The sequence below is a fragment of the Neltuma alba genome, unplaced genomic scaffold (assembly GCF_004799145.2).
Source record: "Neltuma alba isolate B1F8T4 unplaced genomic scaffold, ASM479914v2 tig00012263_pilon, whole genome shotgun sequence".
In the NCBI taxonomy this organism is placed as follows: Eukaryota; Viridiplantae; Streptophyta; class Magnoliopsida; order Fabales; family Fabaceae; genus Neltuma; species Neltuma alba.
The window spans coordinates 15,391-41,173 of record NW_021636789.1 but is presented as its reverse complement, the minus strand read 5'-3'; the positions used below and the strand labels follow the sequence as shown (position 1 = coordinate 41,173).

The 25,783-nt window shown below is 36.2% G+C and overlaps 3 protein-coding genes and 1 pseudogene across 5 annotated transcripts; 1 reads left to right on the top strand and 3 right to left on the bottom strand.

Moving 5' to 3' along the window:
- Nucleotides 1-793: 793 nt before the first annotated feature.
- LOC114725712 (dnaJ homolog subfamily C member 17) lies at nucleotides 794-4,514 on the bottom strand. Of its 3 annotated transcripts, XM_028912253.1 has the most exons (5): nucleotides 3,765-4,514; nucleotides 3,479-3,661; nucleotides 2,078-2,158; nucleotides 1,737-1,905; nucleotides 794-1,267 (listed from the first exon to the last, which is right to left on the bottom strand). In XM_028912253.1, exons 1-3 carry the CDS (start codon nucleotides 4,428-4,430, stop codon nucleotides 2,138-2,140), a joined length of 870 nt encoding a protein of 289 aa, XP_028768086.1. In that variant the 5' UTR covers nucleotides 4,431-4,514; the 3' UTR covers nucleotides 794-1,267; nucleotides 1,737-1,905; nucleotides 2,078-2,137. The 3 variants fall into 3 exon arrangements, with proteins under 3 accessions (XP_028768086.1, XP_028768087.1, XP_028768085.1); XM_028912254.1 differs by lacking the exon at nucleotides 1,737-1,905; XM_028912252.1 differs by lacking the exon at nucleotides 794-1,267 and having other exon boundaries at nucleotides 1,557-1,905.
- Nucleotides 4,515-6,162: 1,648 nt separating this feature from the next.
- Nucleotides 6,163-13,562, bottom strand: LOC114725720 (V-type proton ATPase subunit B 1). The gene is made up of 15 exons (XM_028912271.1): nucleotides 13,429-13,562; nucleotides 12,635-12,699; nucleotides 12,292-12,347; nucleotides 12,078-12,176; nucleotides 11,743-11,802; nucleotides 10,486-10,597; nucleotides 10,176-10,384; nucleotides 9,067-9,195; nucleotides 8,402-8,539; nucleotides 7,905-8,055; nucleotides 7,733-7,815; nucleotides 7,229-7,276; nucleotides 7,089-7,142; nucleotides 6,924-7,007; nucleotides 6,163-6,835 (listed from the first exon to the last, which is right to left on the bottom strand). The coding sequence occupies exons 2-15, from the start codon at nucleotides 12,690-12,692 to the stop codon at nucleotides 6,650-6,652; spliced, it is 1,467 nt and encodes a 488-aa protein (XP_028768104.1). The 5' UTR covers nucleotides 12,693-12,699; nucleotides 13,429-13,562; the 3' UTR covers nucleotides 6,163-6,649.
- A 1,529-nt stretch (nucleotides 13,563-15,091) lies between these two features.
- Nucleotides 15,092-21,745, bottom strand: LOC114725708 (uncharacterized; annotated as a pseudogene).
- A 100-nt stretch (nucleotides 21,746-21,845) lies between these two features.
- LOC114725707 (protein CHAPERONE-LIKE PROTEIN OF POR1, chloroplastic) lies at nucleotides 21,846-24,191 on the top strand. Its single transcript, XM_028912245.1, has 3 exons — nucleotides 21,846-22,329; nucleotides 23,145-23,502; nucleotides 23,818-24,191. The coding sequence occupies exons 1-3, from the start codon at nucleotides 21,991-21,993 to the stop codon at nucleotides 23,991-23,993; spliced, it is 873 nt and encodes a 290-aa protein (XP_028768078.1). The 5' UTR covers nucleotides 21,846-21,990; the 3' UTR covers nucleotides 23,994-24,191.
- Nucleotides 24,192-25,783: the final 1,592 nt, after the last annotated feature.

Genomic DNA, 25,783 nt, shown 5'->3' with positions numbered 1-25,783 from the left:
AAGTCCTAAAGAATCACCAAGATCTAGAGGCCTCCAAGTTCAGAAAGTATTTATAAAAATACTTACAAATTACCACCAATAAAATCCTCATATCAATAGTAAAATTCGAACTCACGACTTTGTAGGTTATAACTTAACTTCTTACCAACTAAATTAACTCTAGTTGGTGAGTAAAATTAAGAAATTTGGACTCGCCATTGAATCAATTAACACCACCTTACTATTTTTCTCAAGGGCTAAAAATGCATCCAAGACTCTAAAAAAATTTTCAAGCACATCTAGTATTCTAAATGTTTTGTGACACATTTAGCACCTGAAATAGATGCATCTAATATCTTAAATTATATTTTTGATACATCTAACACCCCCTATTGTATTTTTTTTTCAAATATGCCTAACATCCCAAGTTATTTTTTTATACATCTACATCCTAAATTGTTAGGTGTAAAATTTACAATGAAAAAACTCCAGGGTAGTGATACAATACTAAACACTTTAGGATATTAGACCTTAACCCTATTTATATCTTACTCTCTCTTAACAAATCCAGGTAAAAGCTCCCATAATTTGCCTTTTTCCGGTGAAAGCTCAAGTATTTTCAGCCAACGGGCCCTATCTCATTGATTCATTTCCTGGGACCAATTTCTACCAAACCAAACGGAAAAATGTCCCCACGGTTTGCCGAAGAAAAAGGTTTTTAAAAAATGGTGATAACAGCTCAAGCATGTAATTCAGCAGGATGCATGACCCAAGTATACATGCAAACATGCAGTTTGCTTAATACTAAAAAACATCACAAGAAAATTCTTTCATTCTATCTTTGTTTTCACACAGGATTTGACGTCAATAGCGAACCTCAAATCCAACTCTCATGTAAGCTTTTTGTCCCCAAAAAGGGCTAAGAATATTTTTTTAAAAAAAAAAAAAGGAAAGAAAAGGGGTAGCTTAAATGCCCCTCCTCTTTCAACAAGGGAATGGTAAACAAAGTATTTTCATTAAGGGATACATCTAAGCGGTCCATTAACATCATGTTGCATATAAAACTGCAGAGCGAGCTTATGAGTGGCAAGTCACCAACAAGCGACTCCGCTGATGTTTTGCCATCATTTCATTGTTTTGAGCTCGCCTTCTCAGTAACCATCTGCAAGCGCCTGTTCATGTAGACCCCAAGACCAAATACACCATTGAATCATTGACTCGACATGATAACAATATGACTGCCTCAAACCTTCAGTCTCCATAGTTCATCACCTCAGGTGGCAGACTCCTGGGATTCAATCAATTAGAGAATATCGGTTACTACAATGTAAATCTCCCGTTAATACCCTTTTCCTTCTCTATTTCTTTTCACACAAGATTTGGCATGCTCAAGAAGACACACATCAGAATGACACATGACCAGTTCAAGGACCAGAGGAGATGGTCGAAGGAAGTTACAAGCATAAATCAAATGGCCTGACCCACCTCCATAACAAAAAAGGAGAAAAGACATTGTAAGTTACATGGTACTTTTCCTCCAAACATACACTTGTTCTTTGCTTCTTAGGCAATCTCAATTTTTTTTTTCTTTTTAAAAAACACTATTCAGCGATGGAGTTGTAACAAGTTGAATCAGTAGTACGTCCAAGTATATCGCAAATAGAATACCCTTACATAAAACATAATAATTACAGAAATTGTGCACAACCAGGGGATAAATATCATAAAATAGACAATAGACAAATAACCCTTCTTACTTGCTGCCTAGGTCAAGTACAGCATTCTGTTTAAGCAAGCGAGCATCAGCTATACATTCCAACAGGGCGATACAACTAATGGTTTTATCATCTGAGAGATATCTCCACAGTCCCTTTAAGCTCATATCAAGAATGCTAGGGTCATATTGCAAATAAATGAATATATAACCTGGACACAAATAAATTGCAGCTAAATTAGAGTAAAATTAGTAAAAAGTGCTCCAATGTTTTGTGTTGCTACTCCTTAACTAGCACATCAGAACACTGACAGGGGTTGTCAAGGGAGAAAAGTAAGACACTGGAGTTGAAAATTGTGGACAACAAGCTATATTTTGTGGTACCTAAAGAGTTTGGGTGGACCATAAGCCAAACAGGCAACCTTATGCTTCATCTATAAATGGTCACTTTCGCTTCTGTGCAGCCTGCAAACAAACACCAGTCAAGAAATCAGGAATGAAATAGAGTAACAGATGTCATTAAAACAATTGAGATGCAAATATCATATAGAAAATCCATATGAACTTAAGGACCTTATTAAAATCAAACCAAGCATATCAATACTTGAAATTTTTTTGTAAAAGATATCCAATTACTGAACAACCACCATTTTCGCCATAAAGGATCCATACATTATACATGTATATATGTAATTTGAATCGACAACAATTGGTTTAACCGTTGGGATTTATGCGCACTTTTCACACAGGTATGAAGACTAGTTTATTAACAAACCCAATTCCTAGGGTGGTTGTTAATGAATGAGGAAAAGCGACCCAATGCCCTTGTACAGCACATAAACATGCACGTTCAGAAAACCTATGAGCTAAAAAGTAAAAACCCCACATTAACAGCTCATCTATTGGAAGGAGCTTTAGATCTTCCAAGACCACCAACTAACAACTGCTAGCTCAATTATCAGAAAATAATATGAAGCTGATAATTATCTTCTCAAACTGGTTCCAAAGAACACTCCTATTGTAAAATGTAATTGCAACCAATAGTAGAATTACACTAACAACTCAGATGAAGGGCTAGGATGGGAATTTAAATAAGAGAAACTGAAGAAACAGTTTAATCCCGTCATCCTGTGGTTGGATGCATTAAATTTCTAAGAAAGCCACAGGACAAAGACGCTTCAACAAATCAAAGTTTTGCTTCATTTCAACTTCCTCCCTAAATATACAGAAGGCGTAGGAATTTAATGGTATCTCATCAACTCAAATTCCAGATTTAAAAGTTACTCATCGAGCACTGGACACAAAAAGAAAACAAATGAAAAAATTAAAATGGACCTATTATCCAAAAATTCTTTGCTCTGCCCTCAATCCCTCTGCATACGCGTCAATCCTCTTCCTTTCCTTATGGCAAGCTATGCCACCCTAACAAGAGCATGGACTTTGCATTCTACCCCCCATTCCTTAAGGGGTCTGCTCCAAAAGTCCAAATATCCAAAAGAAACAAAATTTTACTTCAAAATCCAAGAAACTGGCAGGCCACTGTGTACCACACAAGGAGATTGTCACATCCACTTTACAAGGAAATAAAATGTTTTAATCGCTAACATCAAAATGCCACCAAGCACAGATGATAGGAGAAGGATATCAAGATCCATAGAAGAATTTTATGTAGAGAACATACGTTTAGCAAGAGGATGCGTTAACCAGGAGCAATAAAATGACAGAACGGCTGAAGTTAAAAACTTAAAATGCTAAAAATGTATAGAGTCAATAAAAATGGCAGACCTTTTGCAGCTTCTCCAAAACAGAATTCTCAAAAGACTGATACCCCGCACCAACCAGGTTATTTATCTTCTCGGGTTCCACGGGTTTCTCGGCACTTGAAAACTGTGCTGCCACAGCAGGCTGAAGTGGTAAAACCAGCAGCGGATTAGAAAGATGACCAATAACACTTCCTATGGCCGCAACCTAGACAAAACAACACCCAATATAAGTAATTACTGATACTAAATAGAAAATTCAAGTTAAAAGGGAAAAAAAAAAATCTTGAACTGGATTAGAAGAATCTTACAGCTCCTTCCTTTGTGGCCATTACAACAAGTGCAGAACCTTTCTTCTTACTGCCCTTGATGACTACATCTTCCACTTCACCAAATTTGGAAAACAGTTCTCTCAACTTCTCTGCCGTATAATCTTCACCTACCTTCTCCCACGAAACTTTAAGGACCTTTTCTTTATTCAACGCAGAGCCGCCAGTAGCCGTGCTTTCTTTCCCCACCCCCATAGACTTCAAATCAGGCTCGGTGGGCACTCCTTTATTGGCATGCATAGCCCGAATCCTAGCAATCTCTTCCTTCAGTTGCCTAGCAATCCTCTCCTCTTCTTCTCGCGCTTTAACAGATGGGTCAGCAGCAAAAGCAGCCCTCTCCCTTTCTTCGAGATCAGAAACCATCTTTCGTCGCTTGCCGTCGCGCTCTGACAGTCGGCGTTGCTGCTCACGCTTAACCCGCAGCAAGTCATCGAACAATTTTCGAGCCTTCTCATCCTTGAGAATCTCATATGAAGTCTTGAGCTTTTGAAAGTTAGAATGGGCATCCGGATCGTCTGGCCTCTTGTCCGGGTGCAATTCCAAAGCCTTCAATTTGTACGCTTTTGAAATCTCTTTCTCCGTAAGTTTAGCCCCTTCCTCGCCGGACGGTAATCCAAGAACGAGATAGTGGTCCACGCCGGCGTCCATTTTCCCACACCAGTACACCACCAATCAGGAAAACCAAGAAATTCGAACTCCGCCTCGATGTGGCAGGGATGGGGCTATGACGCCGTGGGGATTAATTTGGGGATGGGGACTTGCGGAGGGGCCGAAGGAAAATTATAATTTTTTTTTCTTTTTTTTTTTTTGGCCGACGAGAAATTCTAAATTTTTTTTCTAACTTACTTTCTTAACTTATTTATAACTCAATCTCTCAATTATGATTTAACATAATTCAATTTTTAAATTTTTAACTGGCCTATAGTTTAATCTCTGAACTTTTCATATTTAATAATTTAATTCTTATCATACATAATTTATTTTTAAACATAAATTAATTATCCTACATGACAAAAAAAATTATTTCACTATTAAAAAAACCATCTGATCTGTTACCCAAAAACAAAAAAAAATCATCTGATCGACATCGTCCATTCGTCCTCGCCTTTCTCCTCATAGAGATGCACATGCTGTCTTCTTCCTCGTTTTATTTCTTGCTCATAACCCCTCCACAGTCCACACATTTGTCCTCCCGCTAGGTATATGAGGAGGTTGACGGATGATGTAACAATTTTGTTTCTTTTATGGCCCTTAGAATCACAATGACAAATATACGAATTTTAATTGGCCACACCCCCACCAACTTATGCACCTGAATCAAAGGGTCGTCCAAACTCGAGAGTATTCCAGGCTAAGTGAGAATCATTTGGAGGAGAAATGTGTGGAGGGATATGGAGGAAAAAATGAAACAAGGAAAAAGATAGAGCATGTTTGTCTCTGAAAAGACGGAAGAAGAGATTAGGGAATGCAAGTGAAAAAGTAGACATGATTCTCAAAAGGTGAGGAGGAAGGAGAGCACAATGAGTTGAGTCATACATTAAATTTTGTAAAGTACCAAGAAAATGTGTTATCAATACCTACTTTGACAGTTTTCAATCCTTATATTCCAAATTGTCAACGACTACTCGTTTAATTGTCAATACAAATTTTAAAAAAATAACAAAGACAATTTAGTAATTAAACAAATAAAATTTATTATAAAAAAATCCTTTGAGATTTCAGAATAATTTCATGATTTCAAAATACTTTTTTGTATTTAATTCCTTTAAGTGAAACCTAAGTGCAATTTTCTCTTATTGAAATTCCATGTGCGGAGAACTTGTCTCTCTGTGTCAGTGGTCGGCAAAGATCTAAGGTTATTAAAATAGATTTCAATATAAACAAATAAATGAGATATACTCTTATAATCTATTTATAAATTACTTCCAACATATTTTTAGATATAGATTAAAAAAAATCTTAAACTTTATTAACTCTCATTTAAAATTCAACAACTTTTCAACTTCATCTCTATTTAATATATATCTCATATAAATGAATTCAACACAATAATAAGTAAACGGTAAAATCATTCATCCATATAAAAAAAATTTCTTAATACCTTGTAAATACGACTAAAAAACGTCTTTTCTTTTTACCTTAATGATAGGACAAGAGAGTATTAAATAACTAATTGTAACAAATTGGAGTGGCACCCTCTCATTGGGATTGGGCAGGAGAGATTCGGATGGTTAAGAATTTTTTTTTCTTAAATGACAGGAAATGTGAAAAAACTGGTTTCACTTGTTAATATTAAAGGGAGTTTGGATGAAAACCAATTTACATGAAAACCAAACTACGATTTTAAAATTAAAAGTAATTTTACAATATACAAAATAAATATATAAAAGAGTTTGTTTCGATTTGCAAAAAAATGCTTATTAAAAGCACTTTTAGGTGTTCTCAAACAACACCTTAGTTCCATGCAGACAAGCACATCAAGGAATCGCCCAACTGATAATAATGTTCCTAATTTTAACTACAAAATAAATAACATTATGAAACAAGCAACATACATGAAAAGGCTTCGCAATCCAACAAATCCTAACAGCAGCGAAAATCCCAGCATACAAGTGGCGCCATCCACAAACTTGGTAATACAACACAACTAAGACTTCCTCCCCAAAAAAGTATGGCACTTGAATCGCAAGATCCACGTGGTTTTATATCTGACTGAGGATGTTGAAATATGAAGCACTAAGCCAGGCACTAACTTTATTATTTTTATTTTGCAAGACTTTTGGCGAGAAAGCAAAGGAATAAATTAATTCCCAAGGTCACGGGGAACTGCTTGAGCAGGGATAAATGCTTCAGCTAAGTACAATCCATTAATTACCGGCGTCTCGACTATAATATTGGTCAAGAGTCTTCGCTGGTATACGATGCAGCAGCTCACGGGGGAAAATCCGAAGCAAAGTCCACGCAAGATCTAGTGACTGGAAGATGTTGCGGGTGTCATAAGCTCCCTGGCTAACAAACTTTCTCTCGAACTTGTCCAAAAATTCCAGATACAGCTGTTAGAAAGCGAAAACTCATTAATATCACCACTTCAAGAACAAACTAACTTTATCAAATGGAAAGAATGAGACAAATATTAGAGACCAGATCCTCAGATGAAAGTGCTTCTTCTCCAACCACGGCTTTCATTGCCTGCACATCTTTTCCAATGGCATAATTTGCATAGAGCTGAAAACAAACAAATAACACTTGTTAGATGGTTTTAAAAACCTGCAATAAGAAAAATATGATACTGAAGCACAACTGAACCTGGTTCGAAACATCAGAATGATCCCTTCGAGTCATTCCCTCACCAATGGCACTCTGCAGAGGTCATGACTAATGCATCATGAGTACACAACACCATAAACAGCATCTTGACGTCATAGAAACTGGAAGATTATCCTTACCTTCATCAACCGAGATAGTGATGGAAGGACATTGATTGGTGGGTATATCTACACAATATACAAAATTTGAATGTTTATTTCAATAAATATAATAAAGCCTACATAACTAAACAACATAAAGTGAAAACAGTTCACTAGGTTGCTGATACAAATTAGACACCTAATCCAATAATCATGACAAAGAACAATTGGGACCATTTATGTAAAAGGATGATTCATGAAAAATTTCCTAAGATCTAGAGATAATCACAGGTCACAGCATTCCACCTTGACATGTTATATGAAACATGACCAAGCCAATGTTGACTGAAGCCATAATATATGGAGAATACTAAAATTCTGTACAAGCCAACAATCTTGCAGTAAATTTGCACGTTATATGTTGGAATACTTTATAAACCAAATTCTCTTTAGTGGTGAAGTCCACTCTTTAGTGGTGGAAGTCCACTGATTAAACCAGCAAGTTGTGTTCCTTAGTACCAAAGCCTCAATATATCATCCTACCTGTCTGTTATACAGCTGCCTATCTATATATATCTGCCCCTCAGTAATGTATCCCGTAAGATCAGGAGTTGGATGTGTGATATCTGCACAAAATTATAAGAAACATGATGTCCACATTAAAAGCTTGTTAAGCAATATAGCCGATGCAGATAGATTTATTTAGGCTCCTAACCATCATTTGGCATGGTCAGAATTGGAATCTGTGTGATAGAGCCTTTTCGCCCCTCGATTCTTCCAGCACGTTCATAGATTGTTGCAAGATCTGTATACATGTAACCTGGATAACCACGCCTTCCAGGCACTTCTTCCCTAGCAGCAGATACCTAGGGGATACAGTGCAAGCAGCAACTTGTGTCATGTAAATTGCTCATAATATTTATAACCTACTTCTCAGTCTTTTGAAGTAAGAGAAAATGGTAACCAATATTGCTTAAATTTAGTCTTTGGAAACCTCTATGAAACATTCATAACTTGCTTCTCAGCCTTCAAGACTAAGAAAGCAGTATCTAATGTTGCTTCTAATTATAGATATCCATAGAAATCACAATCGCCAGATGGCTAAGGCATTAATAGGTAAGGGCACAGACTGTAAGAGGTTTCTCATAATCTGATTTTTCTATCCTTTGGTTGCCTCGATTTTCTAATAAACCAAAATTTAAGGTACATTACCTCACGAAGAGCATCAGCATAAGAACTCATGTCTGTAAGTATCACAAGAACATGCTTCCCACATTCATAAGCCAAATATTCAGCAGTTGTTAGAGCAATACGGGGAGTGATAATGCGCTCAATTGTCGGATCATTTGCCTGTAGCCAATGAACAGAAAATTTTATGATTAGCTCCTTCGTGCAAGTTATGAAATTGGAATTTAAAAGTCTGAAGCATTGCATCAATTAAATTTCCTACTCAACAAACAACCTTGTGTTCCTCGAAATGCAATAAAGCATATTTTATAAATCTTTCTGCAATCAAAGTCTTAAAAAGAAAAATCTGCACTGATCGGTTATAAAAGTCTTTGAAAAAATGTATGCTTTTTTAAATATTTAGATATCTACTTCTTTCAGCTTAACAAGGAAAAATGTTAGTTATAATTTCTAAATGCAATACTGCGTGGGATTATACACGCATAGCCTTGTTCTCTTATATTTGAATTGAAATAGCATCCTTAAAACCCAAAGATATCTTCAAGTACGACAAGCATTTATCACAAGATACCATTGACATAAGACAATTTTTTTAAGCTTGCAAACCACAAAGACATAATTTCTGAAAAAGAATTTGAAAGTTGAAAGTAAAAAAATAGAACACGTCCATTCTGATTTATAAAGTTTACCAGATTAAGAAAAAGAGTCACCCTCTCCATTGAGCCATTCTCCTCAAAGTCACGTTTGAAAAATTGTGCAGTCTCCATGTTAACTCCCATAGCTGCAAACACAATGGCAAAATTGTCTTCTTCCCCACCCTATATTATAATGATAAAATGTGTTACAGTAAAACCAACTTCTCAGTCTTACGAAATGTAGAAGAGCCATGAGTTTTACAAAATGAGCAAGCAATAAGAGGCTCATTAATTTGAAGGAAATTTAAATTGGGGGGGGGGGGTTGTGAGAGTCTGAGGGGGGGGGTGGGAAGCAATAATACAAGAAGAATACAGAATTTCAAATTATTTTCGTCAGCATCTTCATGACAGCAGAACCACAAGTCACAGACTGCCCTTCGCAGTTTCCAGTTATTATTGCAATTTCAATTTTTGTGAACCATAGCGAAATAATAGTAGCTAGTTTTAAAATCTACCCCATGAATCGCTAGAAAAATAGCTACTCCAAAGGTCAGGTGTATAACAGCCAAGCATGCAAAAATATAAATATTGATGGCAATCAATGTGGGACGAATCTTAAGAGATCTATAATGTAACTTTTTCAATTCCTTATGTGATGATTTAAGAAAAACCATATCCTACCCCCCCCCCCGGGGGAGGAGTTAAGGCCAAGGTTCCCCCCTCCCAATTAAAACATGGCCAGGGTGGGGAGCACACAAATGTCAAACTATCATCTAGAATAATTCAATTTCAGCTGAACAAAATTTTTCACAAAAGAATCAAGACTAAGAAGCAAAGTAACACAAAAGAAGCCCTAAAAGTTTTGATGTTATGGGCGGTGTAGAGTATGGGTAAAGGTCCAAGGTTCAAACCCTCCGAATTTAATAAAAAAGTATGCATATTCACCAGCAATAAATGCCATGAGCTTAAACAAGAAGCATAAGTAAACAAAACAGCCAAAAGTTTTCCTTCAAGTATTTAAAACTGCAAGCACCAAAATGGCCTTAGCCACAGAAGAGTTAGTAAAGTAAAGCAGGAAGAACTCAAAGAAATACAAGCCATATAAAGCAAGTGAATGGCCTTTAAAATATTAGAGTAAATCCACTTTAATGCATCTTCTATACCTCAAGAAGATTATTAGACTTCTCCAATCGCTTGACTAAGCCAGCCTGACGACATATCTGGGCAGCAATTTCATTATGTGGAAGACCAGCAGCTGAGAAAAGAGGAATCTTTTGGCCTCTAGCAATGGAATTCATGACGTCAATTGTAGATATTCCTGTCTGTATCATCTCCTCTGGATAGGTCCTCTCACTAGGGTTGATAGAACTTCCTGCATTAAGGGGAGATATTGGGGGGGGGGGGGGGGGCAATAAATTTGTAAAGCAAACATGAAGAAATTAAACTAAATAATCCCACAAGCAACTCACTTACCTGATATATCCAAGTAAGCCTCCGGCAATATGGGTGGACCATTATCAATAGGTTTTCCAGAACCATTAAATATGCGTCCAAGCATGTCCAGCGAGACAGGAGTTTTCAACACCTACAGACATGAATGAGGGGGAAAAGGCCCAGGTCAAAAGTGGAACTATATTAACTCCATACAAGTAAAATGAAAAACAAAGTGAGTCAAGAGTGAAAAAGACAAGTCTTGTGAACAGTAGCAGAAAACCTACTTTAACCACATGAAATAGTATCAGGAAGTTTTGTTTATTTTATTTTAATACACTTTAGTTGTCAGGTTTTTAGTTTAACATCTTTGGTCACTTTCTCTTTATCTCTTGGATTCTAAATAAAGCCCTTAATTATTAGGGTTAGACCGGCCTTTTTTCTTTTTTTTTTCCTATTTCAATCTCATATATTCTCCTGCCCTTTATCTTCTCGTCTCCCTTCCTTCTCTAAATCTCCCCACTTCTCTTTCGCCCTTCCATTCTTTCTTGTTCTTGTTATTCTATCCCAGTCTCATTTCCCATAATAACTTGATAGAAGGAGACAAACTAACCATTTAAATTAAATTACATTAGAAAGGATCAAGCTTCAGAAATAAACCCACAACAAATTGAACACAAGACTATGTTCACCAGGAAGAAAAAAAGAAGAAAAAAGAATTGAATATAAGAGGAGTAAACGATAGCAACCAGAAGCATAATAGACGTGAACCACATTTTTTCCTCTACTTTTCAACACTTAGTCTTCTTTTGCCGGAATATTTTTTCCCATAGATAGGTTTATCGTGTTATGTATTGAATGTTTAACATGTCATGTATTGAAGTCTCCTTTAAATATATCGAGTACCATGCCAACAATGACCAATATAAATTCTCAATTATTTATATCACATGATAAATGATGAGACATGAAATTTATGATGATGCTACACAAACCAATCTGCATTTCCCCCCGCAGTAATGATATGCTTATATAATGATTATAGTAGGCTCTCCCTCTCTAAGATAATAATTCAAAAGACACATATTCACAGACCAGTCATTGATTGGCAAAATTCTATAAACATAAAATCTTTAAATATAACTCCCAAGATATCAGTAAACACATTACAAGGTCCTGCTGATCTAAGTGGAGTAAATTAACAGAGCAGATTATTTCATGGAATATCTCATAATATGAGATGCATAGACGCAAACCATTATTTTATGCACTTCTGATAAGATATAGTATCATTTGTACCTCTCCAGTAAACTGCACAGTTGTAAATTTATTGTCAATCCCAGATGTACCTTCAAAAACCTGGCCAATAGTTTTTTTAAAAAGAAAAAAGAAATTGAACATCAATAATTCCAGCAGCAGATTGCAAAATTAAACAGTCACAAGGTCATTTCCTATTGTCAATAGAATTGCAAGAGCAACAAGATATCTTAGTACCTTCCAGTTATCAAATAATATAATACTTTATTAATGCACTAATCAACCCAAATACCCGGGACACATATCTCCTCATTTTATATGAAATTATCCTCCCAAATGAAGCCTAGTGGGCAATAATAAGTGGCATAGGCAATCACCTGAACAACAGCCTTTTCGCCATCAACTTCAAGAACTTGCCCACGCCTAGTAGTTCCATCTCCTAAACGAATATTAACAATCTCTTGAAATTTGGGTCCCTGTTGTAATTGATCATGCAAAACTCAGTCATGGCATACAGAAACTGAGGAATTCTTATTGATAAAGCCCAGCAATTATATGTACAATTAGAATAGAAGAGAGTACAGCCATTACCTTAACTTTGTCAAGAATGACCAATGGTCCAGCAACACCAGATACAGTTCTGTATTCTGAACCATAAAAGAACATATAATAGTCTAGGGGGAATAAGGATATAAAGCCACAACTTATCAATGTTTATTCATCAAAACAAACGTTTTTACATCTATCTTTTTCAGTAAAGAAAAATAATTAAATACTAAAAGGTGCTTAATACACCAAGAAGCCTTAACATTAAAATTTAAAAAAGATGAAGAATTTCAATAAGGAAAAATAGTCAAATATTATGAAGTGATTAATGTACTAAGAGACCCGAACATTAAAATTAAATGAAGAAGTAAACTGACATGATACATACCCATTCCTATCTCCAAAGTTCCCTCCTCCAAATCAACATTGTTTTGAGCCACACCCATGTTTGAACTTGAGACAAAGAGACAACAGAGCAACCATATGAAAATCAATACATGCCCGTTTTTTAAGGGGTGACAAAAATACAAGCCAAACCATAAATACAAGCAAAAGCCAACATTAATAGGGCACTGATTCAGTAATGATTTATGACTAAAGAAAGATGAAAATCACGATACTAAAACAAGTTAAAGAACTAATTCTGAGCAAAAGGAAACAATTCATGTGTAATTTTGAGCCAATAATACAGAACTTTTCAATTATATTACATTTGATTACTTCTGGTAGTGAAGAACGTAGACAGGATTTTCAAAAGATTTTAACTCAAGTCAATCATCAATCAAATAAGCGGTTGAACGCAACAAAACTTCCCCATCACCAAGCACTACGTACCGCAAATCTTCAATCTCCACCCACATTCTCTTTACTTTATCACAGTATTTAAGTGACCAAACATGATACGGACCAAGAAAAAGAAAACTACTTGCACCATGATGGAGGCGTGTTCAAACCTCGAAAAACAGATCAATGATACTAAAATTTAGGCAAAACCCCGAACTATTAAGATCAGCAAAAATTGAAATAGACAAGAATTCCCCAAACAAAAGCATATACATCCGATCGAAATGAAAATGCTAATTCTGCGCGATCAACCGATTAAGGTTGTCTCGATACCATCTTCGAAGATTTGCAAAGACTACCTCGAAAGCTAAAATTGGATCCGGAGTGGGAGAAGCGTACGTCTTCTTTTTTTCCCTCTGATCTGAAGCGCAAGAGAGATTTTGACAGAGAGTAGGGATGGACTGAGATCTAATGATGAACCTCAATAACAAACCAGCCTAACAAGTGATTGTCACTATTTTGTCATGCACAAATAATTACCTCTTCCTCATTAATTTTATATTTATATTTGAATTGTATATATGGAAAAATCTGGGGCATGGCCCATAAGCTGGAACATGGAATGCGAGGAATCTTTGGTGAAAATTAAAATAATCAACTTTTTATGCCAACAGAAAAACATAAGACAATTCTGGTCATAAACAATCTACTTGAACTCTATAAAATTTATTTACTACCGAGGGTCTTCTAACATTCAGTTTCTCCAATTTTCAGTTGGCAAAAAAAAAAAAACATTTTCTTCAAATTGTCAAATAAGTTTTATGAAGTTACCATTATTTTGTTTTAAAATTAACTTGTTCAACGGATAGGCAGTGGATTAAAAAAAATAAGAAACTCAATTTTTTAAAGGAAATATTATTTTCGGCCAACATTAAGAGAAATATTCAATTCAAGTATTTTATGGCCTAAATTTCAAGGTGAATTTCGATTCGAATTAACTGATACTGGATGGTTTATGACCAAAAAAAAAAAAACCAATCAATTCTTTCCATTCCATATACTTGTGTTCCATAAAGAGCGAGTAATTATTTTATCGGTAACGAAAAATAGATATCAGATTGCAAAGTTTATTAGATGATGCTGTTTCTAATCTACATATATATTAAATTATATACCAGTATGATACAGATCATAGAAATTTAACTCATGCTGATGAATAGTATAACTCGACAAAATTGATAATTGCGCAGCAGATGGAAACGTACAGTATACGTAATTAGACGAGGCGGTTAATGATTGGCAGGTAGATACTCCTCCTGTCCTTAATATAAGACTCATTTAACTAATTTGATTAGATTAAAAAAGTTACGTAAGTTAGTTAATTATAAAAAATGTGACACATTTTTTCTAAAATACCATAATCATCTTTTTTAATACCTTATCTCCCTCTTTTACTTGATTATGGTTGAGAAAGTATTTATAGGGGTAATTAGAGAAAATTAAAAATATGAGAAATAGATCTTATATTAGGATCAAAACCAACTCAATAATTGGGTCTAGAGACCGAGACAAACCCCCTGGATAATTACTGATGTAACCGCCGTTGTTTAATTTATTAACGGGAAATCTATGATCCTCTGTGAGCCCCGCGATTCCGCGACAGTGCCACATGAGAGGAGTTGTGGAGCACGTGTCGCTGGCCTATCATATTTTTTTTTTCCTCACACAAAACAAAAGAGAAATAAGGTCTCATCAAACAGAGAAGGAGGGAAGACAGGTTTTTTAAGATATTTATTATATACTGATGATCTGATTATTGTTTTATAATATTTATTTTATGTTTGAGTAAAAGTTCAAAAATTAGTTTACCTTTATAAAAGTTTTTATTCATGCCGGTTAAGCCTTCGCCCAAGTGTTGCTGGCATTCTTCAATTACAATGATGCACGTAACTTAGGTGTCATAATTTATCTGTTCATCTCAATATCATGTTTTTGAGAATGGGCATCTGTGGTTGAGCTTGGAGTTTGATTCAGTGGCTGTCCAGTAGAAAGACACAAGATATGCACCTATAACATCTCTTCTCCCTTTCCAATTCAAAAGCATTCTGAACAGAAATACTTGTATTTTTACATCTTTTTAACAATAAAGCCAATAGATACATCCAGCGGAAAAATGATCAATCCTGCCACTCTAGATTGCAGCTGACCCATATCATTCACTAATTAAAGGTATTTCAAAATTTTGCGATCCTCCCATCTTCTATGTATAGCAACTATTGAAAGTTGAAAGATGGCAGGAAGATCAACTCATTTGAAATATGCAGCTTGTAAGCGATTTTATCTCAAGTTGATCTCTCAAAATTTCAAAGGATGTCAGCGAATCAGCTCAATGAAGGCAATAATTGGGTAATGGACAACGAAAGCTGGGCCCTGAGATCGTTCAAGCTTTTATTGGCATCACGAAGAGTCTGAATATGTGGCTCAGCTTCTTCTACAGGTAGTATCCTAGCAAAGCTTCCCTCTTCGAGATAGTCCACCACTCGATTGGCAGCTTCTAGCCCCGTCACATAAGATTTTTCCTGTCAAGATATACAATCATATTACTTGCAAGCACGAAACTTCCTGCCTTGTAATTAATGCAACCAACAAAAAGGATGATATCAAAGTTCAACCTGTGCCCATGAGCCGTGTCGGTTAACAATCCAATCACCCGCCATGAACAAGTTTGGGAAAGATGTGGACGCACGCATCGCGTTCTTGTATGAACCTATGAAAGAAATAGAACACCAGCAGGTGTTATTCTAGATCCCATTCACGAGTGGAAAATTAGATCCACGAGTTATAATCTATCCACTATAATCATTGAAAATATTGGTTTAATGTATGTTAAGGAATTAGATACACCGATGCAGTTAATAAGATTTTGTTATCAAGTTGGTAACAACTCAACCATGCGCCACCTATCTTAACACGGTTATCAGCACTTCAGGTAAACGCTATTGGCATAATATGACGTTAACTGGTGTGCCTACGCAATTAATTCTACCACAGAATCCACCTGGATGTGTTTAGATGAGTGGTAACAAAACTGACTTTTATTCTACCTGATTTTTGCAAAATTTAATTAGGATAAAAGTCAACTAGTATAATGTGATTTATGTTTGAATTGATTTTTAGAAAGTAAGTTTAAAAAGTTAAAACTCAGTTGGATGGATAATAAAAAACAAGTTTAGATAGAAAATGATGAAAAAGGATATAAGTTTTACAATATACTACCTAGTTCCCAATATAAGACTCAGTTAACTAATTTGATAAGACTAATAAGGTTAAATAAATTATTTTAAAATATTTATATTTATCGCTTTTCTTCAAATTAATATATTTGACCATATAAACTAATGTATAATCTAAATATCTAATAATGCACATGAATATTTTAGAAATATCATGTAACATATAATACAATTAAGTAATTTATTTAGCTTCTTCTTAATCTTATATGATATGTATGCAAGTTGATAAATTTTAGAAAAATAATAAATTAAATAAACTAAATTTTATTAGTTAATTTTTTTCATCTTGGAAAAAAAATCAAAGTATTGGATCAAGATAGGACCTATTCAAATACTCTTATCTTTCTTTTTCATCTTTATTCCTTTTCTCTCCACGTTACAAGCTCTATAAGTTAGAAATCCCAGCGTTATAACGCGCTTGGCATTTTTTCCAAAAGTTAGTTTGAGAAGTAGCCTACCCAAACAAACTTTTATCACCAAATGACTCACCAACGTGCGTTCTCCAGTTTCCTAGTCACGTTATCTCTCCAAAACGGAGATCCAAACCAGCCCTAGATATGTCTTTTATGATGAACGGTTAGACGGATTATGTATGTAAGTTGGAACAACTAAACTTCAAATCCACCCATTAGAACAAGGACCACACACACACTAATCACGTTGTACCTGGGAAGAAGTGGGTCAAAGATTTGGGATATCTACCAATCTCTTTCTCAACCACGCTAGCATTCTCAAATTCTCTAATACAATTGGAGAGGTAGGACTTCAATTTGACAACCATCTGCTCATCCTTCAGCGGCAACAACTCATTTGCATAATACTACCACAATCAATCATGTCATGTAATTAGATCCGTAAGAACATCCACACACAGAAGTAATCTTTGTGCCTGAAGTAGAGGTAGGAAGTAGCTTAGCATCTGATGAGAGAAAAACAGAACTGAACACTTACAAAGTCAGCTTGCAAAACTGTCATAGAATCACTTTGATGCTCATCTTGAATGACATTCAAGTCAAAGAATGTCCATGCAAATGAGTTGTCAAATCCAGAGCAAGCATTGCTCGCAGCTGGAATCTTTACCTGGTAAACAAGGATTTGACAACAAAAATCAGGGGCATACTGGCCAATAGATCCGTAAGAACATCCACACACAGAAGTAATCTTTGTGCCTGAAGTAGAGGTAGGAAGTAGCTTAGCATCTGATGAGAAAAACAGAACTGAAAACACTTACAAAGTCAGCTTGCAAAACTGTCATAGAATCACTTTGATGCTCATCTTGAATGACATTCAAGTCAAAGAATGTCCATGCAAATGAGTCTCAAATCCAGAGCAAGCATTGCTCGCAGCTGGAATCTTTACCTGGTAAACAAGGATTTGACAACAAAAAATCAGGGCATACTGGCCAACAAACCAGTTGGTACAATTCAGAAGACCTGCCAGAAGCTACAGATGATACTAGAACGGACAACAACAATGCAAGGTATACCATCATTTATTTGAGCTGTGGCACCAGTTTTAACTATGTTAGAAAAATAAGTAACAGAGATGATCTGGTTCCTCTAAGAAAGATGGACAGTGTTTTGAGCCATGTCTGATTAGTGCATGAAAGTATTACAATCGAAAAGGTTTTATTATCCCAAACCTCTGGTCAAGCCAAAGTTTAACACTGAGAACATCAATGCTTCCCAAGTTCAGAACCTCAGAAAGTCCTCCCTGTGAACATAATGTTGGGCTAAAAGAAAAGGTAGTAGCCAATTAAGAAGGGCAGGAAGAAAAATCAGTAAGTGGGTTTACTTCTGTGAAATGCTAAAAATAACAAGCAGAAAAAATTTGAATCCACTTTTGTAAGGTCATTTAACAGGTGTATACGAGTAGCCGTAAAAAAACAAGCACAGGTTCAGAGCCTTCATAACATTATGTCAATACACTAAAAATTGCTATATAGAAATTAAAGGCTTGAAGCTAATTGCAAGATTAGTATATGACTATCAATAAATGATTATAAGCTACCAAATTCAGAAACAGCATACCTGCCCTTTATAATCTCTTGTAGACCAGAAATTGCCACTGCCATAATCACCGCATCAGCTTTGTAGTGTCATCTGCCACAAACTACCTCTAAACACAACCTGTTTCCTCATCACGACGTAAATCTGTCACTTTACTATCTTCCACAAATTTACAGCCCTTAGCTCTTAGGAATCCATCCATGGCTCAAAAAGTTTTTTCTTTTACAGCTCCCCGAGGCCATGCCATGTCAAAATCTTTCTGGCTCCACAAAGTAGATAAACTTATTCAGGCATTCTAAGAAAGTAAATGTCAGGGTAGATAAAACGTAAAACAAGTGCAATGGCAATGTGCACTGCAGAACGAGTGATTTGAGAACAATAGAAATTGAATATATTATGTTTAAAATGTACTCATTGCCTAGTCCAATTACAAGTGTGCTCTCTTGATGTTATTTTACATTTATTAGTGACCCATAGGCTCCTCAAACAGAAGGTGGATTATAAAAAAAATTTTCATGAGCCACGTTTCAAATTAGCCAAAAAAATTATAAAAACACAAGGGAAAACATTTCCTATGTCTTTGACATTTCTTTTTAGCTGCTTCTCCTATTTAAAAAAAACAATTATTTCCTAACTTTTTCTGGATGTCTTTGTTGCTCAAATCTCTTGCAAACTAGGAGAGTAGGATTTACCAAATTTCTTGATATGCTGCAGGGAATAACCAAAGCATCAAACTGCAACTACGAACCTGGTGAGCAAGGATAATAATTTAGCAGTCCCAGCACTGCAGCAGCACTACATGCTTGCTGCTGGAGCAAAAAGACCCACATGAACCAACGGGCCTAGTATATCCCGATAAAGCCTTTCTGAGCAGCCAAAATGTTTGAAAAGCTCCCTTGCAGTAACTACCAATTTGAACATCCCAATGAGTCGCTTGTCAAATTAGCTGATTCTCTTGAATTTGAAAAAAGCTTACTTGAATCGTATTTCCTCCAGGCTGTGTCGGTTTCAAAGTCAATCACTGGAATAAGAATGCTTTGTCAGTAAATTTTCAAGGATAATGAAGTGGAAATATGAATTGGATGAAAAGCAATTCCGTTCTGCTCATTGGAAAAAACAATTATGTGTCGGGAGGTAGATTGAACAAAAACATAGGGATAGATAAACTAATACTGACTTTTTAAGAAAGAAGTTTTCTGTTAAATCATGACCATGTCAATGGAAAGTTAGAAACATATCAATTGAGTTTCATCTATTCAAGCCGAAGCGAAGATAAAATGGTAATTCTTAAGGTTTTATGTCTCTCAGTTACCTCCCCCACGGCCCAGAAGAATTGAAAAGCTCGCATTCGTACATACTTATTATGGGAAAGTTTAATTGGTTTCACAGAGGAGCTATGTATTTGTAGTATTTTTTGTAAAACGTATATGGAAAAATAATCAAGGCATCCCCTTTCAGCACTAAACAACTACCGACGGTATAAATATATGAGAAGCTACGTTTTCATACATCTGAACATCCAAACAGTATTACTCCCCTTCCAACTCAATTTATGCGGAAGAAGCCACATCTAGCTGAAGAAAAGATGGTGATAACCAAAATTTGCCCAACATGCCAAGCTATTTGATCCCAATTCTACTAAATGAAACTTACATTATAGATATAGAAGTATGAATAATGACTGAAGTAATTATAGGCTTTTAGCAGGTATATCTATACATAATTACCCAAATATGCAGGAGGATATAAATCCCTAGCCATTTCACTTTTTTCAAATTCCAATAGTGCAGGTCAAATGAAAAGACACTTCATGGATATTTACCTGCAACCATTAAGGGTAGAAATGTCAACCTATCCAACAAAGGAAGCCGAAAGAACTGCAAACAAAGTAATTCACATATGAGGATAGCAACTCTAAGAAAATGACAGATGAGGCTGAAAAAGCTTCATACTTGGCTGTAGTACAAGGTTCCCAATGGAGCAGGCAATTGAGGCAAATCTTGAAATATTGGGAATTCTACCTGCAAGTAGATACAGTTTCTCTTAAGTCATTCGAGAGGGCATTTATCCAACAGAAACAGAGGAGGTACAGAAGCGGAAGCGTACTAAGTGATGGATAATGTTATCACTAAAAAAAATGGTGGATAATGTATGTAATTGTATAGCATCATAGTTACCTCCAGTCCCTGTTCAGAATATTGTGCAGATTTTGTCCAATTTGTGAAGGGCTTAATGCCCAACTCATCAACGAGGCTAAATATGTTCCGAAAGGCTCGATAATAACCTAGAAGAAAATAAATAAATAAATTCAGTGACCATCTAAGTCGTGGCAAACATAATCAAAAGTGAGATCAATGGTCTTTTGAGAAGGAAAATGAGTGCTTTGAAAGCGTTAAATACAGAGGAAGAAATTTATTGTCCTCTATCCTAAAATGAATACTCATTTCAACTTCATCGGCATTCTTTCCAAAATGTAGATAGTAAGTAATTCACGGAGTATCGGTAGAACACTAAAACCGTCATAAACTGCACAATTTAGTCGCCAATTTTGTAGAACAAGATGCGGAAAGAATTTAAAATTTAGTCTTCTCGTTTTTCTTCTATAACCTGAAAGAAGAAGAATTACCCCGGACTGCTGTAGTGTCAGGATATCCAAAACCCTTGTCTCCTTCAAGAACGGTGACGTCGAAACCCTGAAACAGAATCCAATAGAACGATTAAAGAAACCTCAAGCGTGACCCTCCAAACTGATGATGTTTTTGCTTGTTTCTTTTTGTCTATCTCAAGCGTGAGCTTGCCTTTGTAATCCCAAAAAAAAAAAGACCTGATTACAAAGGTGATGAGCAGCTCCAAGACCAGCCCAGCCAGAACCAACGACTACTACTTTTTTTTTGCCACTGTGTCCTCCATCGGAATAGCCTAGTAGAGGTTCAGCTCCGCAACGAAACACTCTTGGGTTCCTCCTAGCGTTTGGTAAGCACGGTGGAAATGCGATCCTTCCGCAAGCAAGCATGATTCGACTATTATGTGCAACGACTTTCAGCGACCGGTTATGATAAGCCGGGAAGACACAAAATTAATAATAATCAGCAGCTATAATGATACCGATCTGTGGTTATTAATGGATGCTATTACCAGCGCACTAGTATCCCATATACCTCAGCCATAAATATATTACTTCTTCTTGCCAGGCGGTTTTCCTGTTGGCTTGTCCACCACCATTCATCACATTGGTTAGTTTCGTCATGTAGTCGCCAAATATTTATACTGTCGTTTCTGTGGCTCTTGAAGGAGGGTGTCAGTGTGTACTGTATAGCTGTGGTGGTCGCAATATTCAAAGAGGATCGTTTCTGGTTCGATTACTGTAATTAAATTTACAGCTTGAATTGCCAGTAAGTATCTATCTAATCGATCAATCGAGCATGAGGAGAATTTAAAAAAAAAAAATTGTTAAAAGGGGGAAAAAGTTGAGTATGACGTTGTCATTGATTTTTTTTGCGTCGACGGACCTCCTCAGGTGAAAACTTACTGGTCTACTTTCAAACCCAATGGTTAGATACAGTTCTCAAGTTACGTCAAAATTTGGCGCTTTATGTTGTTACTCACCGTTAAAATTACTCGTTACCCTCTGTGGCCCAAGCTCTTCGTTTTTCTGAGAGATGGCTGCCACCCTTTCCGTTCACCCCGAGCGTCTCTCCCCTGGTTCAGCCTTCACTAGACCGCCGGTTCGAGTGCTCGAGGCAGCTCCGATTGGAAAGTCTATTGCAAAGGAACCGTGGCGGGGGGCGCTGGTACACTCTAGGCGTACGCTATTGAGGACTGTCTCACGGGTTCAAGCCGGCTCGGGAGCCGACGACGAGTCGGCGCCGTTGCAGATGTCTGTAGAAAACGCACTGAAGCTTCTCGGAGTCTCTGAGGGAGCTTCCTTCGACGACATACTCCGCGCCAAGAAATCCATCCTCGCCACTTGTCAGGATGACCAGGAAGCGGTTGCGCAGGTTTGCTTATCCTGCTCTTCCTATTTCACTCTTTCTTTAATTTTAGAGAATTTGAACGTAATCTGGATTCCATTCATCCTCATAGTATTTAATGATGGCCCCTCATCTGCATTCAGACGTTCGCCTGCAGATTAAATAAATTACTGTCAAGATTATTAGTCTAAAAGGGGAACTTGGATTGAGGGGTGCCCTCACAGAACAATAAAGTTTTGTTTTTGGGTCTTGCTTTAAGGCGAACTTGCTTCCAACAGTAAATCCAGATTAGAAGCTTCAAATTGAATTTTGGTTCTGAGATGGGTTAGAGGTCAGTCGTTGTAGTTGATGTTGGGTTCTCTGATTCTACACACGAGGGAATTGGAAGCCTTGGTGCTCCATGCTGACTTATCTTCAAAAGTGATCGTGTTCAATAAATGTATATACCTCAAAGTTCAAGGCGGCTCGATAGCGGACACGGCATATTCTGTTATATTGCCGTATCCGTGTCGTGTCGTGTCGAGTTGTGCCTCCTATCGTGTCATCATCTGTACTTCTTATTAGGCTTGATACTTCTTTTTTCTGTGTAATGTATAATGTTTGAATTAGATTGAAAACTGAAGAATAACCATTAATGTTTGTAGATGTCGCCAATAACATTTTCTGAATGATTGATTTTTAATCATGGAAATATATAGGGTATTTGACTTGGGTGGTGAATCAAGCTGGTCATCAGGGTCATGCATCATTATCTCGTGTTCCAAATATGTGCTTTACTACTTTTGAGTTCTAGATAAACTCCGTTCCCTTGTTGATTGGTGTGATTGCTTAATTTCTTCTAGGTCGAGGCTGCGTATGACATGTTACTTATGCAGAGCCTAACTCAACGGCGAACAGGAAAAGTAGTGGATAGTAAAATTCGTTATGCTGATGTCAAACCTGTGAAGCCATCTGGTTTGGGGTCAATACCTCAATGGTTCCAAACTACAATAAAGAATTCATCAGTTTCAGTAGAGACTCCCTCAACTAGTGCTTTAGGTGTACAAGCTGGAGTTTACGGTGCTTTGATGGGTTTAGCCTATATTAATGATGCTTCTACATCCGCTGCATCATATGCTGCAGCTGATGTTCCTGGACTCATTTTGGCTGGTAGCTTTGGAGCTTCCTTGTACTTTATGACCAAAAAGAATGTAAAGTTGGGTAAGGAACTTCCTTGTACACGTTCTGGTTTGTTCAAGTTTTGGTTTCAAGTGAATCAATACGTTTAATTTTAAATAGGTCATGTTACTAACTCAGAGATCTTACTTGGCATGCGTTTGCGAAAGCAAATAGAAGTCTCTTATTGAGTAACATGTTCGTATTTACTTCAATAAGCCAAAGCTTAAACTCACTGAAGCGTGTACAGACTTTCACCTAAGTTGAATAGATTGTTTAATGTTCTATTCTCCCTCTGCTTTGCGCTTGTGAAGTTAAAATGCAAAATCTATAAGGATTTTGTGCTTGTAACGCTTGCAGGGAAGGCCACTGTTATAAGCATAGGAGGGCTCATAGCAGGTGCAGCAGTAGGGTCAGTTGTAGAGAGCTGGTTGCATGTAGATGTTGTCCCATTTCTAGGCATACACTTCCCTGCTACTGTTGTAAGTGAAATCATTGTTCTCTCTCAATTCTTGGTTTCCCTGTACCTACGGTAGTCAGGGAGAACGCAGTGTTCATATATCGAAATGTGATGCCGCGTTTCTCTTTTTTCCTTCTAATTTAGAATCGTTGCTTTATCTTTCAAACTCCGAAACAGAATGTGGTAGCTAGTCTTGGGTAAAATACGCACTTGTACAATAATAACGAGTAAAAAACTCTTTCCTTCAAAGGCATTTTTCATCATTACATGTTCACTTTCGCTGACAAAATATCGTGCAGTTGCTACTCCCCAGAGTCATTGTCCTATGATTCTACCGAGCCTAAAGTTTGCTACTGCCATGTGATATCCCTAAAAGTAATGCGGTAATGTTAATACAGAATAATTTACGGGTTGTAAGTTTATATATGTATAATACATCAAAACAATTCATGTAGGCTTCTATATTTAGTGTGGTTATGAGTTTGTGGATTTCATGTCTCAGGGTAGTATTACCTTGTGTGTGTTTCAAGTGTCTTGTGTAGGTGTCTTTAATTTTAAAGCATGTTTTTCTCCTTTTGAATTCAATCGAGTTAGTCGTTACTTGGGTCATGTACTACGTAACTGTTTTATTTTCTTAATATAGCTGGCCTTTTTTTTTTTTTTTGGGGGGGGGGGGGGGGGGGGGGACTCGTCACAATTGGTGTAGCGCACACACGTACACGCACAATCAGCTCTTCCATTTTGCTTCTCTGGAACAACCGTGGTTATGGTGCTTGAGGGCTGAGGCACATTTAGGATTTAGCATAGCATTTGGTTGTCCGAGCTTATTCATCTCAGTTTTTCAATCATTAAATAATATTTGTATACATATCACTAGTTACTAATTTGGAAAAACATTTTAAGTTTTAATTTCCTTAATTTGTAAAGAGACGTTCATACTTCTCACAATAAAATAATTATTTGTTTATGGGAAACTAAAATAATTGTTTGTAATAATCAAGAATAGACAATTTTGTCATTATAAAAAAAATCCTTAATTTATCAGGTCTAGGAGAACGTCTAAATTTATTTAGCTTATACTATTTTAGTTAGTAAAATATTTTCCATATCCATTTAATACAAAATTAAAATACCTTTTTAAATTGGCGTAAATCATGCTAGCTTTAGAGTGTATTTTACTACCAAAATTATGATTTCAAACAAACATATATTTCGTTTTTTACTTTGTTTCGACAATTAAATCAGTTTCTCGTGGCTTTGCATCACCAGTGTGAGCCATAAGCGCGAAACCAGACTAATATCTAGAACTTGTTAAATTTTTATAGTAATATTATGATATTTGCATATTACTATATACACCAATCAAATAAAAGTAATTTCAGGGTTACATCTATTTTATAACCATACCAAATATATTTTGAAACATACTATACTCTCCTTCCTCTTACTTGAAGAAGGGCATTAAAAAAATAATTCTCGAGCTGTTTCCCGCAAAACAGACAATAGCTCAAAGAAAAGGAAATCGTGAAGAGAATAAGCTTGGCACAAACACAACTTATATCATGGTCATGGGAAGATCCCCATTGTTCTTTTAGTATGTTGGAAGAAGGGGTAACATAAGTATTACTCCCGGAGGAGTGCTATTCTAGTAAGTTACGATTTCGCATTTACTACTGGTTTGGATTATTTTAAAAAAAAATATGAAGAGGAAATTTTCAAAAATAGTAAATTTTTATACTATTTTTGAAAGTTTTTCTCGTAGTATTCTCTTCTCCTTTTTTTCCTCCCATTTTTCTCCCTATCCAAACCAAGCTTTAAAGAATTAAAGTTCTGCTCCTCTCTCATTGCTTTTTTTTTTTTTTTGAC

Bases quoted from the DNA above. Each gene is read 5' to 3' on its own strand.
- LOC114725712 (XM_028912253.1), bottom strand. From the start codon at position 4,430: ATGGACGCCGGCGTGGACCACTATCTCGTTCTTGGATTACCGTCCGGC. The intron at 3,662-3,764 runs GTAAGATTCTTC...TGTTTTGTCTAG, and splicing joins TGGCCACAAAGGAAGGAGCT to GTTGCGGCCATAGGAAGTGT. The intron at 2,159-3,478 runs GTCTGCCATTTT...GTTTGTTTGCAG, and splicing joins TTTTGGAGAAGCTGCAAAAG to GCTGCACAGAAGCGAAAGTG.
- LOC114725720 (XM_028912271.1), bottom strand. From the start codon at position 12,692: ATGGGTGTGGCTCAAAACAATGTTGATTTGGAGGAGGGAACTTTGGAG. The intron at 7,277-7,732 runs GTAGGATGATAT...TATATTGTGTAG, and splicing joins GGCAGCTGTATAACAGACAG to ATATACCCACCAATCAATGT. The intron at 7,143-7,228 runs GTAAGGATAATC...TGACCTCTGCAG, and splicing joins CACTATCTCGGTTGATGAAG to AGTGCCATTGGTGAGGGAAT.
- LOC114725707 (XM_028912245.1), top strand. From the start codon at position 21,991: ATGGCTGCCACCCTTTCCGTTCACCCCGAGCGTCTCTCCCCTGGTTCA. The intron at 22,330-23,144 runs GTTTGCTTATCC...AATTTCTTCTAG, and splicing joins ACCAGGAAGCGGTTGCGCAG to GTCGAGGCTGCGTATGACAT. The intron at 23,503-23,817 runs GTAAGGAACTTC...TAACGCTTGCAG, and splicing joins CAAAAAGAATGTAAAGTTGG to GGAAGGCCACTGTTATAAGC.